The following is a 20,000-nucleotide window of genomic DNA, read 5'->3' as shown; positions in this document are numbered from 1 at the left end:
ATGCACAACATTTGTCCTTAAAGCGCTTTGCTGCCATGTAAGTGCTGTGCAGTATATTGGCCTGGAATCAACACCAGCACCCCAGACAGGCAGGTATGCGCGCATGCACCACTGAGGCGTTGAGCCGCTCATTCAGGTTTCAGAAGCAGTTCCCCGGTCGACCTCATATTATGTAGAAGGATATAAAGAGTCCAGACAGACAGACAGAGGGAAAGAGGTTTACGAGACTGCGGAGCCTGGACTTCAAATAGCAGGTCCGGATCTGCTATTTTGATGTCATCTCACCAGCGCATTTCAAAAGAAGAGCCGCCGGACAATTGACTAACACCTCCATATAAACCTGGAGATAGTCCGACTGTCAATAGAGAGACAGGCAGAGGGACGGGGATGGAGACAGAGAGAGCAGCAGACACCTCATCTGACTGACTGCAGCGGATTTGACACTTACTTGTTGATGAGACGTTTCCCACATCGCCCGCTGGGAATTCGAGGCACAAATATATTGATCCAGGACCTCAGCTCCGACTCCAAATTGATCAAAATACTCGAGATACATCGCACGTTTTTGTAACGTCGTCTCTAGGTTTTTATTTTTTGCGTCTTGCTTCCTGTCCGTCCGCACTGTTTCCTGAATAAGTTATATGTTCCGCTGCGCTTGCGCAAAATAGGAACGCCAAATGAAATTGTTGTTCGTGTCTATGCGCAAAGTAACCCGAGTTGTCTTTGTGATTATTTTTGGCAAAATTCAATTAATTATTTATGAACGTTACAAATAAAAGAGTGTTCTCCTTCATAATTCAACATAAAGGATGTTATGCTGAATTCCACAACAAATAGGAAAAAAAGAAAAAGAAAATATAAACACCAACTCCACACCCTTCAATAACAACACCATAGACTCCTTTTTGACTATATTTAAAATAAATGATAAAAGGTTGGCTTTTTGGACCGTTTTAATAATAGGCTCATCACATCCACACTATTTGTAGAATTCTGGAATAAGCAGCCACCTCGTGAGAAAATGTTCATACCTGATGCCACATGGCTCAAGCTGTGCTAACTTTGGCTGAATCTTGATTTCAGATCTTATTACAATGCCAGTATAGCTACACAAACACACAACTGTCTGTTCATTCATTGTAAAGTATTTCAACAAGGTGACATTACCTGTCTATTTACCAGACAACATGTATCTCTACTAACCCACTGTACTCGACTAGATTTGATTATAAGTTAAATAATAATATGTGGTATTATTTCAGTCTGTCATTTCCCTGTACTCTTCTGCTCTGTGAAACATTAAACACCCACTTTGCACGACCTGTCAAACACTGGCTCTGTATTCACTGAATCTTTTATTCCACTGCAAATCAAAAGACCACACAAAAATAATACAATGAACAATTTCTGTCACCATCTAGTCAGGACAGCAGCTGAAGAAGGACACTGTGGTGAAAAACACATCTGGATGATGTGCCCAGCTGAAGGACCTGTATCCTGTCTCTGTTATTGCTCATTCCATGTTTCAAAATAGCCGATCACACAACCGAGCTGCTGCCACTGACATTTTTTGCTGTTTTGACATCTTTCTCATCTGACTGAGGGCCACAAACCTGCAGGTCAAACAGATTTAATCAGAATTTTCTGGGTTGGTGGGTGCTTATTGTGGAATATTTCAGGATTAAGTGGTTGTATTGCAACAAAAAGAGAACGATGTTTCGTTGGCAACAACTGGAATATGCATTTGGCTGTACTGAGGAAATATATTCATCACCTTCTTCAAGGAATAGTTCCACAACAAAACTGTAACATGTTGATATTGGTTGATGGGTTTTAAGGCAGAACATAGCAGCATTTTCTTCATGCCCTTTTAATCACTTTGTTGTCGTCGAACAGTCAACTTACCGATCTGCATGACCCGTCCGAACACAGACGTGTTGTCCACAGTGCTGCAGTTCCACCTCCTCTGTCTGAACTGGTACTGGCACTCCTTGATGCCCGTCTTGGCTCCATCTCCGATGTAGGTCATGTGGTCCTGGTACAGCTGGCACAGCTTCCTCTGGCCCTGCAGCCCGCACAGCAGCAGAGGGCACATTAGCAGAGATTAGTTGGTTAATGGTTTAGAACATTAGTGGTCCCTGCAGGGAGATCCCCTGTCAAGGTACACAGGAGGAAGTGGAAGGAAAAGCAAGCATCTCCTTTTTCATTGCCACTGTTGTTGTGGAGCTATGACATGAAAAACTGACCTGTTCCCCACAATTTAGTTCGATTTTTTTTCATTCTAACAGAATATAAACCAGTGAATTTTGAGTAATGAGAGTGCTCGAAGGGAAGCAACATTTGAAACTGTATCAAAAATAAAAGAGACAATAAATTACCTGGGAAAGTCCAGACAGCTGACTGCAGAGAGGCTGAGCTCCAATAATGTACATCTCTGGCCGCTGGATTGGGGCCAGACCCAGTGACCTGGGAGACGGAGGTCACATTAAGTCCGAATTTACACTAATAAAAGGAATCTGTTGAACTCAAAGAGATGTGGCACAGGCTGAGTTGCAATGATCCAAGACTCAGCCTGAGTGGAGGTCAGCAACGCAGAGGACGCTGAGTTTATTGGTACAAATGGCCTATAAAATGTAGATAAATAGACGTGACTGTTTCCTTTATCTTTCCTTTCCTTTCCTTTCCTATTAAATGATGTGAATGTAACTAAACACACAGAAAATGTACTATTCCTGATGAAAGTGTGTCCTTTCATGACCATCCAAAAACTTTCCAAACAAAGGTTAATTGAATTGTATGAAGATCATCCATATCAGCTCTGTACCAAGTTATCCCATGTCATGTAATAAATGCATTTCAGACAATATGGAACTATTATGGGGGTTGGCTGAATAGAGTACCGTCTAGTTGGTCTACAATTGTGTTTTCCTTTGCATGTGGTTGAGTGAGTATACTGCTGAGGGGAAATGCAACCTGTTGATCATCCCATACATTTTGATGCTCACTGTATGGACATAAACTCATATCTTATTTTGATTCTGCTACACTTCAAAGTCAGGTGAGCTCCAACAGCATCACTCCATAGACCTTCATGCACCAACAAAGACACTCTCTGTATTTTTTGTAAGCCAAGAACAAGTGTGGCTAATTGACGGCCTGTAGGCACAGCAGCAGCCCGCCATGCAATGCCATTTGGGGATCAGCCAGGGTAAATATTGTGACAGAGCCTTCACATTTGTTCCATTCGCTGTTTGTGCCCTACCACACGACTGGAACATCGTGGCACGACTCAAAACGGACCCCCCAAAACACACACATACACAAAGACGCGTGAGGCAACACGTTGAGGACAGTGCTCAAAAGTTTCCTTTTGTTATCTTGTCAGTGAAATGGAGACAAAAAGATTTGAGTTATATGGTGTGCGTAAAACTACAAATGCGCACGTTTGAAGACTGTTAACAATCGTTTAGATGAAACTAAAAACTGTTATAGAAAAAACGTGTTTAACCAACAGTAGCAGCATTTCAAATATCAGTTTTTCTCAGTTGTTTTCTTCTTAAGCGCCAAAATGCATCCACGTTTAATTAGTCACACTACACAGCAACAAATCTATGCACCACCAGTGATCAATCAGCTACTCACCACCATGAGTTGGCATCCACAACCAGCAGTTTGGAGCTGTAGGCGAGGAAGGCGACTGCCAGCAGCAGATGTCGGACGGCACCGTGTCGTCTCCTCCGGACAGGCCTGTTGTCCATGGTCCGTCGCGTCGCCGCCACACAGCCAGCGCCGGGGAAAGTGCTCTGCTGTTGAGACATGGGCAAAATAAATGAGGCAGAGGCGTCCTGGTCAGTCTGTTTGAGGCTTGGGTTCCAGTCCGGCACACGTGGGTCCTGTTTGGCCGAAGTTTTTCAGTCTATTCTTACAATCCACTTGTCTTTCAGTCCACCCTCTCCTTTCTTCTCAGCCACTATATGTTATATGAAAGTACATTAAATGATTTCCATTTAAAAAAAAAAAAGAGAACAAAATAATAAAAAAAAAAAGACGGAGTTTATAATCCCAGGTAGCTTCACGGTAGATGGGAGTCAGTATTTGATCTGAAATTACATCAGATTTTCCCCAAAAGGTCAGAGAATCCAGTTTACTCGCCAAAATTCCAACTCAAACTCGTGCGTAAAGGTGATTACCATAAATTGGGTTTTACGCAAAGAGCGATGCAATTTCTCCCTCTCCTCCAGTGCCAATAAATAAATAAATAAAACTAACTAACTTGCGATCCAGGTACTGTCCTTAGAAAAGAAGAACAAGGATATTAAAACACTAATTGAGCAGCAAAGCGACTGTTCTTCGCCCCTGCTGTCCCCTCACGGACACTCCGCTACTACCATCTCCCTCTCTCTCCCTCTCTTTTGTATACACCCCCTCTCTTCTCACCCTCACTTCACCTCAGACCCCTCCTGGCCCTCTCCCTCTCTCCATACATGTACATTGCGCACGCGTGTCTGTGTGCGAGCAGAGCAGATTGGACAGTCGAGTTTCAACGCTGAACCAAGACTGCAAACACCTGTGATGCTGGTGAATTTGTAATCACAGAGATTACAGAACTGAGACCTGGTTGATCATTTACAACTACTGTCTTTTTCTGGCCATTTTGAGGCATCATTTCCCAACTAATACTGGTTTTTAAACAACACTTTCTTTATAACTTCTCTTATGGTCAGTGGTCGGTAAACTGTCCACCTTGTGTTGGCAGTTTATTCAAACTTACTCGTGAAATTTTTGTATTTATGTTTATCCATTGGACATTGTTTTAAACTTAATAAAATGAATAAAACAATCCAAATAGAGGAATTAGTCTAGACAATGTTATACGTAAAACACAGGAAGAGTTAAAAAAAAAAAGAGGGAAACAAGAAAAAAAAAGTTCACGTGGGTCAGATTCCCTTTATTAGCTCAAGTGAATAATTTGTTTGAATAAAAGGTGAATGCTTCAAAATCACCTAATCCTCTCTTCTTTGGTCTGCGAAAATAAAAGGCAACACACCAAAACCCCACCCTTCACACACACACACACACACACACACACACACACACACACACACACACACACGCACGCACACATACACACACACACGTTTACGCACGAACACACAGGCACACACATACAGACGGTCAGGAGTCGTAAAAAGTGCCGAGGTAAAGAAAGGGCGTGCTGAAGCGAGCTCTCCTCAATTCATAACCCGTCAAAGACAAACTGCGGCTGGGTCGGTGGGCGGTGAACCTGCAGAGGAGCAGGCCTCTTTGATCTGACTCAATGCCTCTCAAAAGAGTGCGTCCACAACCAAAGGTGGGCAAAAGAAGGACCAGACTGCGACCCCTAAAATCTAGAGAAACTGAAATTAGTCTAATCATACGAGTTACAGTGGTGTGAAAAAGTGTTTGCCCCCTTCCTGAGTTCCAATTTTTTTGCACATCTGTCACACTTAAATGTTTCAGATCATCAAACAAATTTAAATATTAGTCAAAGATAACACAAGTAAACACAAAATGCAGTTTTTAAATGAAGGTTTTTATTATTAAGGGAGAAAAGAAATCAAAACCCACATGGCCCTGTGTGAAAAAGTGTTTGCCCCCTCCTGTTAAAACATAACTTAACTGTGGTTTATCACACCCGAGTTCGATTTCTCGAGCCACATCCAGGCCTGATTACTGCCACACCTGTTCTCAATCCAGAAATCACTTCAACAGGACCTGCCTGACAAAGTGAAGTAGACCAAAAGATCCTCAAAAGATAGACATCATGCCGAGATCCAAAGAAATTCAGGAACAAATGAGAAAGAAAGTAATTGAGATCTATCAGTCTGGAAAAGGTTCTAAAGCCATTTCTAAAGCTTTGGGACTCCAAAGAACCACAGTGAGAGCCATTATCCACAAATGGAGAAAACATGGAACAGTGGTGAACAGGAGTGGCCGGCCGACCAAAATTACCCCAAGAGCGCAGCGACGACTCATCCGAGAGGTCACAAAAGACCCCACAACAACATCCAAAGAACTGCAGGCCTCACTTGCCTCAGTTAAGTTCAGTGTTCATGACTCCACCATAAGAAAGAGACCGGGCAGAAATGGCTGCATGGCAGAGTTCCCAGACCAAAACCACCGCTGAGCAAAAAGAACATTAAGGCTCGTCTCATTTTTGCCAGAAAACATCTTGATGATCCCCAAGACTTTTGGGAAAATACTCTGTGGACTGACGAGACAAAAGTTGAACTTTTTAGAAGGTGTGTGTCCTGTTACATCTGGCGTAAAAGTAACACCGCATTTCAGAAAAAGAACATCATACCAACAGTAAAATATGGTGGTGGTAGTGTGATGGTCTGGGGCTGTTTTGCTGCTTCAGGACCTGGAAGACTTGCTGTGATAAATGGAACCATGAATTCTACCGTCCACCAAAAAATCCTGAAGGAGAACGTCCGGCCATCTGTTCGTGACCTCAAGCTGAAGCCAACTTGGGTTCTGCAGCAGGACAATGATCCAAAACACACCAGCAAGTCCACCTCTGAATGGCTGAAGAAAAACAAATGAAGACTTTGGAGTGGCCTAGTCAAAGTCCTGACCTGAATCCTATTGAGATGCTGTGACATGACCTTTAAAAAGGAGGTTTGTGCTGGAAAACCCTCCAATGTGGCTGAATTACAACAACTCTGTAAAGATGAGTCAGCCAAAATTCCTCCACAGCTGTAAAAGACTCATTGCAAGTTATCGCAAACGCTTGATTGCAGTTGTTGCTGCTAAGGGTGGCCCAACCAGTTATTAGGTTTAGGGGGCAAACACTTTTTCACACAGGGCCATGTGGGTTTGGATTGTTTTTCTCCCTTAATAATAAAAACCTTCATTTAAAAACTGCATTTTGTGTTTACTTGTGTTATCTTTGACTAATATTTAAATTTGTTTGATGATCTGAAACATTTAAGTGTGACAGAGATGCAAAAAAATAAGAAATCAGGAAGGGGGCAAACACTTTTCATACCACTGTAAATGTAACCATTGACGTCCACATACAAAAAAAAAAAAAAAAAAAAAAAAAAAAAAAAAAAAAAAAAAAAAAATTCTCCAGTATTTTTTTTACTCGACCTGGAGAGAAGCAGCAGACTTGGATATTACTTGTTTCTGCATGATAATAGACCCACAGCAGGAGAGGCCACACACCTTTCATCTCCCAGAGGCCCTAACCCCCCCCCCCCCCCCCCCCCCCCCCCCACACACACACACACACTGATCTGAAGTGATCTAACTGGCTGCCTTCCATATACACCTGCTTGAAATTCCGATCTTTTTTGTGAGTGGCCGGGTATCAGGTCAAAGTTAGGGTGAGTGAGTGAAAAAACACAAATATAATGAGTTGTAGTTTGGGAGACAGTAACATAACAATAAAACTGGTCCAACCGACGAGTCGGTGAGTAACTCTGAAAGTATCACACTTTATTTTATTGCTACTTCAGTTGGCTGTTTTTGTTTATCCACTGGCCACAGGGGGCTCAGTCTGTAGGAGGTGGTTCACCTTATATGGCCTCTCTACACTGTAATATGCTGATCAGGTCACTTGGGAAACAGTGCCCCTCATCTGGGAAAACATATTCATTTGCTCGAGAACAGTTCCTCCAAAAACTTCACAATGAATATTGTCAGTTCATTGAGTGTTCAGATCATTAATAGCTGCATATTGAACTAGTGAAACAAAACAAAAGTTGTGTTTTTGCAGGACAGTTAGTGTCTGCCTGTCAAAACATGAGACAATTATATCAAGTTTCTTTTATTCTGTTTGTTTGGCAAAATACTTTTTTACTGCATTGGTTCTGTCCATATCATCTAATCTGGATTATTATTAACTCTCATGTTTCTTTGATTATTTATTTTGCAAACTTTGACCAGTGTTCAGATTTTGAATTTGCTGCTGTGGCTGGCTTTCTGGCACAATGTTTTCTAATGTTTTTCTCACTCATTCTGGATTGATGTCAGTATCACTCTGTTGTGTACATTTACTACATTACTATTGCATTTATTTACGGTTTATTTAAGCAATTTCAGCTAATATTAATTACTCTTCTGACATTTAAACATATAGATTCCAATTCTCTGCATTAGTTTTATATTGTTGTCATGATTCAAAATTTCTTTTACATATTTCTTATTTAATTTAAATTTTTCTTAACATTTCTCTTTGCTTAATCTATTTCTATTATACTATGTGAGCAACTGTAACATGACTGAATTTCATCTCTGTCATTAATACAAAAAAAAAATTCTGATTGTGATTCAGTGCAAGCAAATTTATTCAACTTAATTAGTATAATAGAGAATAAAATAGGGCCAAGAACAGACCTGTAAGGCACTACGTAACTAAAAATAAATATTTAGCCTCCCTGATCAATGTTCTGTATTATAACAGCTGAGATATGCAGCATCATGAGAGGCCAGGACACAGCAGTGACTCAGGAGGACAAACTAAACGTCAGCAGGCCTGTTGTTAAAGACTCAATATGTGACTGGTGTCACAGCGCCATCTACTGTTGACCTGCTGCGCATCCTTTGCTTTCTTAGATATTATGGTAAAATTAACTGCAGGAATTATATCATGTGGCCAAATTTGTTTCAGGTTCTTCACGTGTATGGCCCTGAATTTAAAAAAAATAAGATGAGACAAATAGGTTCCGAGTTATTTAAAATCATGTTTAAACTGTTGGTGTTTTAACATCCTCCAAAGAAAACGGCACCAGTATTTTGGTTGAGAAGCAAACGTGAAATAAACAGTAGTGCCCTCCTGAGAAGTTGTGGATTGAAACGTGATTTTCTTGTCATTTTAGAGGTAAAGAACAACAGACCAACAACATATTCTGGGAAATGACTTTACAGCTTCAGAAACACTGGTGTAGAAATAATGGTGCGTGTTGGCTCTGAGGTTGACTGCCGACCTGTGATGTTCCTGTTCAAACACAAGGAGGAGCAGTTCAGCTATAATACGCACAGCAGCCAAAAGAAAGGAGGTAAAATGAAGCAGGGTGGGGTGAGGGCACAGAGACAAAACTTGGACAAAGTGAGATAAAGGGAGAAAGACGTAGGAGGGAAAACAGTGCGGGTGAAAAAGCGAGGGAGTGTCCAAGTAATGGATACAGAGAGAGAGAGAGAGAGAGAGAGACAGAGAGAGGAGAGAGAGGGGGGACTTGTCCCTAGAGGACATGAGCAATAGCCATGCAACAGGGAGCAATGCCTGAGAAAGTCGGCAGCTCCTCTCTGGATTAACAGCAGCCTCACTTTTTTTTATTTTTTTTATTTTTTTTATCGCCTACAGTGCCAGACTTCAGCGAGAGAAGGAGCCAGCTCGCTCCTGCAGGGACACCAGCTGCGACCGACTGATGAAGTCGGAGCTGATCCCCTGGAAGCTGCTCCTGCCAAAATGCTAAATATTAATTTTTAAAAATGGCAGTCACTCGCAAACTGATTGCTCTCTAGTAAAAAATAAAATAAAATAAAAAAAAGGGAGGGAGTCAGGGCAAGTTTGAAAAAAAAAGAAAAAAAAAAGAGAGGATGAATATAACACCTGAGAGGACGTTCAAGTCTTCGTCTCAGCTCAAGGAAACATATGGACACTTTTAATGCACGCACTCAAACTCTGTCCCAGTTCATGGGCTTGTCTCTGAAGGACGTGGTGTATAAAGGCGTGTCCTTCATTCAGCAGGCCTGAGGGAGGCCGAACCTGAGCCTCCTCGACGTGAGGCGGTGTTACCCTGTCAGGACTAGTAGTGCGTTCAGTCAGTTCCGGCAACTCTGAAGCAAAGACTTCACAGATCTGCTTTCTCCAAACAGAGAGGTTGGATTCAAATTGTTTACTAACGCAAAAGTGGCAAAACTACAACATAAATTACTCCATTATAAATAACAGTAATTAAAACCCCCCCAGTATACTTACAAAATATTTTAGAAAAATGGCCCCTATACAATCATATGTACATGATTGTTGTTAATGATGCATTGTTGTAAGAGGGAGTTAATATGAATTAATTTATATACTGTTGGGTAGTTTTGGCGACGCTACATATTTTAAAAGATCGTCATATATTTTTTTTTATGTAAAATGTGGATCAGCAAAATTATAGTAATTTTAGTCTGATATAGACATTGTCAAGTAAAAAGTACAATATTTGCTTAAATGTCTGATTTTGAACTACAGTGCTTCAGTAAACAGTGACGTCGCACCACTGCCTGTTATATGAGCGGTAAGTTCCCACACAGTAGGAGTAAGATCATGTTTCTTGCATTCGACACACAAACACACACATTCCACTTTTCTGCTGCCTCCACCGGGAGGTCAAAGGTCAGGCACAGCTGCAGAACATTGACCCCGTAGAGGCCTGCAGGCATTCAAGTTTTCAATGATGCTTGATGTTGTTGTAGGAAATTTACTGCGTTGTCATTTGGCGCCATATAAATAGAATAGAAATTGGTTTGTATTTTTAGCAAAGCAGATGTTTGCATGAAGAGGGGCTTCAACCACAAACGATACTGACTCCAACTAAAAAAATAAATGGTTGAAATACGGTCAAATCTATGATTGTTGTCACAATGGAAAACACCCCCCAAATCCATTCTACTTAATGGAGCGTTTACACTGCTTACAGTGCAACAATCTGCAATCTGTTGTGTCAATTCATTTAGCGACAGTCAGTATATTTTCATATAAACCCTCTCTTGTCTTATCCACAACGTTGAGCTCCTACTGTGTTTTCTTTTGAAAACACGAAGCAAAACAAAGCAGAACAGACAGACACTGCAAAAATAAATGCCAACTTTGTTCAAACACATGGACACGTTTGTAAGAACCAAAGAACTCAAAACCTGAAATTAAACCACAAACCCATGGGATGATGAAACTACCTGCTTCACTTACTTACACCTGTGTCACTGTTTCTTTCTCTCGGGCCTCTGATGTTTTTCTCCCTTTGTTTCTCTTTCGTCATGTCTGTTCCTTCTCCAACACACACACACACACACACACACACACACACACACAATCACAATCACACGTGTGCAGCAACAGACTGCCAAATGCAGCTGGCTGCAGGGAAATTTACTGCTTACATCGTCCTCCCTCACACACACACACACACACACACACACACACACACACACACACACACACACACACACACACACACACACACACACACACACACACACACACACACCCCCCCCCCGGGGGAAATGCGGTGGGACTTGGAAGCAGCTGAGATGGGCTTTGGAGAGGCCTTGGGCTTTATATCTGTCTCTTTGTTTTTTTTTCCGTGTACATGTGCGGTTGCATGTACGATGGCTCGTGGAAACGGATCCTCTTTCATTCTGTTTTTCACCCTTCATCACTCCTCCCCAGCACCTCTCTCCTGTCCCCCCCCTCCCCTCTTTCCCCTTCTTCATCACGCTCCCCTCTCCTGATCTCTCTCCCCGACTCTGTCCATCCCCCCCCCTCCTTGTCTCCATCCATCCTTCTGTCAGCTGGCAGAAGATGAGTCATGCCTCTAGCTGGGAGGCTCAAACTCTCACTCCCTCCTTCTCTAAATATATCTTCTCTATACTTCTCCTCCCCGGTCTTTCTACGTCTCCTTTTCCCCCTTCGTTCTCACACTTTTCGCTGCTCTGTATTTGCCATCTGTTTCTCTGCATCCTTCTGCTTTGTTCTGTCACTCCACGATGGAGCTCGTTCCTCCTTCCTCTCTCACGCTTTTCTGTTTCTCTGTCGGTCTGGAAGTCAGGTTGTCATTTCTCCTCTCATCTATCCTTCCCTCTTCCTCTTCCTCCCTCCCGACACCCACAAAAAGTTATTCTCACATTTCCTTTGCTCTTAAATGTGATGATACGAACACGCACACTCTCCTTTTTAACTCTTCCCTTTTATTGTTTGCACAATAATGTATTCATATGTGTCTCGGTATATCTGGTGTCCTGTGCAATTTTTAATGGTCTTTGGGAATAAAGGCGTGTACAAATACTGTATGTTTTTGCCCATGCAGTTATTGTTAGTATATGCCCATATTTAGATGATGTAAACCTGATTTTTTTTTTTCACTGTAAATAAGCCATGGTTCCATCTCTAAGTCACACGTCAAATTCGCTGACTTTTACTGGTGAAAAAGCAGAAAGTCCATGACCTGTAAACACATGGACAGAGAACTTGCCACGTGCAATCATTTATTAAACATGGGAACGGTAAGAAGCCGGCATGGCTGTGAAGGGCTCTCTCTCCCATATTTGATAGATCCATAGTAGTTTTATAAACTTTACATTTAGCTTTTTATGTCGTCTATTCTTATCACTTCGTCTTTTAATTCATCCTTTTGTAGCCAAAGCTCTTGAAATTAAAATTTTCCTGACATGTTTGCCTTTCTGCCAAGAAAAGCCTTTCTTTACTGGAGTTTTTGTCACTTTTTGACGAACTAAAAAAAGGATAAAATAACGTGATAAAAAAAGATGACATGGATGATATCATATTTTGATTAATGGCAACTAAAATTTAAATATACAAACAAAATTCCGTGATATTCCATGAAATTCCCTGACCAGTGGGAACTCTTATAAGTATATTGAGAACTGCTAATAACACGGAAATCCTTATATCATTACATACTTGGCAATAAAACGGATTCTGATAAAGGTTTGTAATGTAAAAGCAGATATTGATGCTTTTTGCTCAAATGAACCTACCAGTCACAAAGGGTTAAATGCATTGTCACTGTCCATCTGCATAACTACCTCAACCACAGTTTTTATTACATGATAGATTAAGTTAACTTAAAAATCCAGATTTAGTACATTTTCTTCATATATGAGCTGCAACAGTAAAGTATGAAAAGAACATTTTCAACTCTTTCACTCATTTTCTTGTCACGTTTATAAACTCTCTAAATCGACCTTCTGGGTCTATTGTTTGGTCAACTGTTATTTTCAAGGTTGAAAATGAAGTTTCAATACAAACCTTTGATTCCAAACTGCACAATAAGTTCTACAAAATAAGTGCTCAGAAAGATTAGACTGTGAATATGTAAAAATTCATGAGTTATACTTCATCTCTTGAAAGGAATCATATTTAAAAGCTAAAGAACAGTTATGTATCCGGTGGTTAAATCACTCTGTCATGATGATTTCTTCCACCATATATTTTATTATAGTGCAATCATCTGCTGCATGTATCAGCTGATGGTCGGGTGAATCACATATGATGTGCAGTCACACGATTGAATGCATTGTGGCTGCTTTTAGCTAAATGCAGTTAGTTATAAGTGATCAAATTCAGTTTGATACAACGAAGTTGCAACACTGTCCCTAAATATGAATAAATCCATTATGACCAGCTTAGCTCGGCTTCTCAGTAGAAATGGAAAAGTGAGAAAGCATTAGCTGGCCTTGTTTGGAACCGTGGGAGAGGCTGAATCCCTGATCAGGAAGCTGAGGGAGAAGCTACTAAGGCCGGGTCATATCCCCTGACTTCCCCCTGCCCTGGAGTTCCAAACTACACTGGTCTCTTGATCCCTTCCCTGGAGAAATTAACACACACACACACACACACACACACACACACACACACACACACACACACACACACACACACACGCACACGTACGCACACTCTCTCTCAAACATGTCCAAACAGATGTGCATGCAACAGAAAGTCATGCAGAGACAAACAGACAAACACTCTGACACACACATTTTTGCTCTCCGCCTGACTCACCCTCATACAAACGCTTCCAGGAAGCAAATCGAAATCAACTTCTCCACCCCTATGGAGATGTGGAGTGTTTTTTGTGACACACACACACACACACACACACACACACACACACACACACACACACACACACACAGTAACAGTAACAGTAAGAAATCTGGACGTACAAACTTATAGGACACAGCTATAGTGTGGATCAGAGCAACTTTCACGTGTTCATCTGGGGATGAAGCGCTGCAAGTCTCGGCTGGTCTGGCCTGATTTACTACTCCTCTCTGAATTGATTCATCTGGTCTATAAATCCCTGGGTAGCCTTGTACTGTGTGTCAGGTCAGAATAACACGTACGTGCACGCACGCACGCATGGACACACACACACACACACACACACACACACACACACACACACACACACACACACACACACACACACACACACACACACACACACAAACACACAGAGGACATCCTCTATTTTCTTTTCATTTGTCCTGTTCCATTATAACCTCAGAATTGTGATGTTTACCTTACACACCAACAATATATTCACTGACAGATTCACAGATGGGTCAAAGGTCTGCCTCATCTCTCATCCTCTTTATATGTCTCTTTTGCCATACACTCATATCCTACATAAACATACACACTGGGTGTTGTGGATGAAATCACTCCACATACCAGTTAATTAATGTTTAATTAGACCAAGACATAACACACTGTGACTCTGAGGGAATGACAGAAGAGTCTCTGTAATTTATAGTGTTTATTTAGTGTCAGATTTTTGTTTCGGATGATTTTCTTTGCCAAATGTCGTGTGGAAAGACACTTTTTAAGAATTTGAGTCAAAGTTGCTCCTTTTAATTACACTCTGGCAAATTACCTGAATAATGTGAGATTAATAAAATTGAGAACAAACTAAATTTGGATTTAAACATCTTTGGTTATTTAAAATTTCTTTGATGTTGGAGCACAGCTGCTGAGTAAAAAAAAAAAATCTGTTTGGCAGCACATTGAGCCGCTGTCAGTGAGTCATGTGTGTGCTGAATGTTTATGTATTTCATTCGGCTGTTTCATTGGTTTTTCTATGAAACGTCTCAGCCTAAAAGCTGAAAAGGTATTTTTTTCTCACACTTACTAAATTTGGATTTACATTTTTGCCTCAGCCCATTATAAAATGATTATTGAGACCGGAAAACTGCCACAACCCTCCCAGAAAAAACACATGGATTTTAAATGTGCAAAAAACTCATGTTTCACATGTGATTGTGAACATGTGAAACACATATTTTGTCAATGGGAAACATGTGGTTTTAGAACATTTTGATGGTTGATTGATTCTCTCATACTTTCCCCATGTTGTCATATGTTGCAACATGTGGTAAACGAGTCATACGTGTCACCACGTGTGGAAAACATGGAAAACTCATGTTTTTTCTGAAAGGGAACTCAGGAGAATGTATTTAGGGTCCGATAGCAGTTTACTACCCATGTCCAGGTATTTATATGAATCAGTACCCTTATCCTCGACACAATTTATAGACATGAAATTAAAGGAAACTTACACCTCTATAGAATTAAATGCATGTGAATGCAAATGAAATGGAACCTTGATTTGATATCAGATCACTATTTTCAAATGATTGACTTAAATACATGAACAATTACAGATCCAACCTGGAATTTTATCCTTAAACTTAAAGAGTCCTTTATGAGTTAAAAGAATGAAAGGAACGGCTTTCAACTGGGAGAAAAAAAACGAACAAGAAGTGTCTCTTTTAGTAGGAATCCAAACCAGGCCCTTAAATTATCTTTAGTTGGGAAATGAAATACCGAAAGTTGCCAAGGAGGTTGTGTAGCAGCAGCTGTCCATTCCTGTCCAACAAGCAGAGGACACGAACAGTCCTGCTTTATCTGAAGTCCACCTCAAAGCTAACAGGTAACGTGTTGTCAGTCCCATGGTGTCACATACGGACGTGTTATCGAAGCTGTTATCAGGAGCGCTGATGTTGCACCGTACGAACTTTCATATTCTGTGATCTGATACCTCATCACTCCCATAACCTAACCAGCACTGTAGGTCAGAGAATCTGATGACTAATCAAATATGATTCATCACCATTTTTGTGTGTAATGCCGAGTGTATGTGAACAATAGTTTGATACGTGTTTCCTGGCGCATTAGTATGGAGGGATATTAGTTGTGAAATGGAGCTAAAACACTGCGGACGGATTGTTTTCCTTTCAAAAACGCTGCTTCAAAATGAGGACGCATTAGTGTGGACGCAGCCAAAGTCCAGCCAGGCTTTTAAGTCCACTGCCTGCTAGAGTCATTCTTGCCTAACTTGTAGATACACGAAACAGTAAAACCTAAAAACATTGTGTATGTAACTGTCTAACAGACATGTTCAAGTGTGTTCATTTATAAATTCATTATTATTTTGTTGTACAGTCATTAAGATGTCACCAAAATGTACCAACTTTAAATGTGTGATTCAGAAAACGTCGTAATGTAACGTAAAGGAACGGGTCACATGACTTAAGTTAAGAGCATTGGGGGTCGTTGCCAACACGGATGCAAAGGAAGGACATGAGACCCCTCACTGATATTATTCTGCATGTGGTCCAGGAGGTGCACATGGTAAATTGTCCTTTATTTGTTCATATATTTGTGTATATTGTTTTTGACATGCATTTACATGGACCATGTGTTTTATTGTGAGTGATTGTAGCTGTTTTTAGGACATCGCTGTGAGCCTGTGTAGCAACGGACATTCGCTATAGAGACTCCAAATAGGGCCCTGAAGTGTATGTTTGAATGTTTACGTTTTTGTTTCTGTGTCTGCGGGGGTCCGAGGTGACGAAGAGAGATGGAAAGCATCAATAAAAGCACCAGGAGACGTCGGTGTGATGTATGGACAATATTTGTTGGACCGGTGTGGCTACAGTGTACAGTTGTGTCTCCCCCCATGGCGCGTCCTTGCGGTGCGAGGTGAGACAGGTGAGACCTAAATAATATTGAACAGGTGCTGGGTAAATCCTTTGGATTATGCTTCGTCCTGTCAAACTTGACTGTGACTTGGTCGCTGAAGTCTTGTCTTGAACTTGATTCAAGAGATCTCGCCCGCCGCTCTGGTGACATACGTGTGAGTCCACGTCCAAAACCTGCCGTGTGCGATTTCTTGATTGAAAAACGAACTGTTTTCCACCTTCATGGTTCTCCGCACAAACACAGACAAACGGAGAGATAGAGTTAATTTCTGCCAGGCTAACACACACACACACACACACACACACACACACACACACACACACACACACACACACACACAACAATATGCAGCCTATTCATGCCAACAGATGACAGAGTGCATTGAGAAAATGCCAAAATGCTGACTACTGAGGGAGAGAGAGCACACGGCTGAAAAATCTCCTATGTCAGACTGCAGAGCTGGCAGAAAAGAAAAGCATTGTTGAGGACAAACACACACACACACACACACACACACACACACACACACACACACACACACACACCTAGGCAGCCTGTGTGGTGCAAAAATTGGAGCAAGGCGGCAGTGCATAACACACACACACACACACACACACCACACACACACACACACACACACACACACACACACACACACACACACACACACACACACACACACACACACACACACACACACACACACACACGCAGCCTTTGAGGCATTGTGGCGAGACGGGAGCACAGACGAGCTGTCAGAGAGAGGGAAGAGAAAGTGAACAAAAAGGAACAAAGAGAGAGAAACGGAGGTAGAGATAGATGGAGGGGATAAAGGAGAGACAGAAGCACTGAGAAAAACAGGCTTGCAACTCCTGGCAGTGACCTCCTATTGTCTCCCTCCGTATGCACCCTAACCTTCCCGACATCTACGATTTTTTTTACCCACTCAACTTTTTCTCTTGTGCCTCCCACCTTTTCATCCGTTCATACCATTTAATACCTCACTGTCCGTTATAGTCAATGTTACAGTTATAGTTCTCCAGACTTGTCACCGTCATCTTTTCAGTGAGAGAAAAGTGTATTTTCTAGTTGTAATTGTAAGTGCCAGGTCAGAGCAGAAAGAGACAAAGCAACAGCAGGTGTTGCATGAAGACTATTAACCACTTGTGGGTCTGGTTAGAAAGCTACTGTAGCTCGGAAGCTAACCTGTACCAAGCCAGGTAAACAATAGCAATAACAAGTGAGGCCAATGTGTTCGTGCCATAAAGTACAATACCGCCGAAAGCCACTAGGGGTTGACTCCAAAAAGACTTCTCATAAAGTACTAAATCAATACATTATGGCATCATTGACTGAAGTCTCTCCTTATTGTTATTTTTCTGGAAGTCCATCTGAAAATAATCACATCATTTATTAGATGTTGGGCCTCAAAAATCTGTATTTTTGGGGGCGTGTCTGTTTAATCAACAGGCCTGTGGTGCAGTCAGGTTTCCACTATCGGTGGGCGGGGTTTAGTGTCCTCAGGTTCCCAATCAGATCGAGTCAGATCCAAACCTCGCTCCTCCCCATCCCGTCCAAATATGGTCACTTCTGGCTCCAAAATACCAAGATGGCGATGGACAAAATACTGAACATGAAGCTTCAGGACAGCTTGTTAACTTCTGGGGAAAAAAAATAGCTGCTGTATACCAACAATGTCTGTCCCCGACACTTTTTATACTACAGCAGCGCAGTATTATGTAAAATGTCATGTTACTTCTTTTGTTTTCTGATAATTAGTTAATGAGACAAAATCATGTCTCAAAATGAGCCAAACTTGCATCTTAAAGCAAATTTGTGATGGTTTGATGATTTGATTTAAAGTGGAAATTTAGTTGTTTAAAATAAATGTTCTTTGGACATTTTAGCATTTCTTGATTGAAACAGGTGTAGATATATATATATATATATATATATATATATAGAGAGAGAGAGAGAGAGAAAGAGAGAGAGGCGGTAAAAAGAGGTAAAACAATAAGAATGCTGAGAGGGAATAAACACAGAGGAGAGCAAAGAAGCTTTAAAGGCAAGTGTGTATTACACACACACACACACACACACACACACACACACACACACACACACACACACACACAGGCTATGCTTCAGTACTGTACAGGTGAAGCCCCGGTGAAGCAAGGAAACACCTGAAGGAACATAAAAGATTCATTGCATACAGTGTACAGTGAGCATGTGCACGTGTGTGCACACACACACACACCCACAGAAACATGCGCACACACACACACACACACACACTAACAATCTCAGGTCACTGAGGGTATTGTCACTGTCTACTTTCTCTTTCATAAGCTGGTGCATCCATTTATGTTTCGTGTGAGAGACAGAGAGAAAAAAAAAAAAAAATCTACAGTCATGGTAATATCCATTCAGGAAGGTGCCGGCCTTCGGGGGGGGGGGGGGGAACGTGTTGACACACGCCCACGTAACCTTGACAACCAGCAACCGCTGCGGGTGCAGATGAAGCACGTTGACGAGGCGAGCAATTATCCAGTTAGAGCCCTCCCCTGAATCATCAAATACAGAAGACACATCACACAAACATATGCACAAAAAGAGACACACACACACACACACACACACACACACACACACACACACACACACACACACACACGCCTGGTCACATGACCGGCAGAATCTTAGGAGATGTTCTCGAACTCTCTCTCACACACTAAAATCCTGGCATCATGCTCTCACCTGTTTTAATATCCCTTCTCCTCTTTCCCCCCCTCGTAGCCTATTTTTCTCACCTCTTTTTGAACAGACTCGTGCGTTCTCTCCTTCCTTCCTTCCTTTCCTCCTGACCTATCCCTTATTTCTGCCCTTTCACTTTTCCTCTTCCCTTCCCTTCCCTCGTCCATCCATCCTCCTCTTCCTGCTCTCTCTGCTCAGTGTGAGTGCTAGCAAGGGCCCAGCGGGTTTTCTAAGAGGGGTATGACACACTACAGCAACAAGCACACACACACACACACACACGCACACACACACACACACACACACACACACACACACACACACACACACACACACACACACACACACACACAGCTGTGATATGAGACAGACTGAGGGAGACAGAAAAACAGAAAGAAATGCATGCTGTGCAAGTGCGCACAGGCGCGCACGCGCACACACACACACACACACACACACACACACACACACACACACA

General features: G+C 41.7%; 1 protein-coding gene across 2 annotated transcripts in view; it reads right to left on the bottom strand.

The window, feature by feature from the left end:
* The window catches only part of wnt5b (wingless-type MMTV integration site family, member 5b), an 88,874-nt gene that overhangs the window by 10,751 nt on the left and 58,123 nt on the right, over positions 1 to 20,000 (bottom strand). Inside the window, exons 3-5 of one of the 2 annotated variants that reach the window (XM_069156712.1) lie at positions 3,643 to 3,806; positions 2,379 to 2,466; positions 1,906 to 2,065 (exon numbers count right to left, since the gene is read on the bottom strand). In XM_069156712.1, coding sequence (XP_069012813.1) covers positions 1,906 to 2,065; positions 2,379 to 2,466; positions 3,643 to 3,758 — 364 coding nt within the window. In that variant the 5' untranslated portion in view covers positions 3,759 to 3,806. Of the gene's footprint in view, positions 1 to 1,905; positions 2,066 to 2,378; positions 2,467 to 3,642; positions 3,819 to 20,000 lie in introns of those variants that run through there. The other variant, XM_069156711.1, reaches the window with a different exon arrangement.

The sequence above is a fragment of the Embiotoca jacksoni genome, unplaced genomic scaffold (genome assembly GCF_022577435.1).
Source record: "Embiotoca jacksoni isolate LCO1_2020_lvr unplaced genomic scaffold, fEmbJac1.0.p SCAF_21, whole genome shotgun sequence".
Classification (NCBI taxonomy): domain Eukaryota; kingdom Metazoa; phylum Chordata; class Actinopteri; family Embiotocidae; genus Embiotoca; species Embiotoca jacksoni.
The sequence above is the reverse complement of the archived record's forward strand: the minus strand, read 5'-3'. Positions and strand labels throughout refer to the sequence as shown.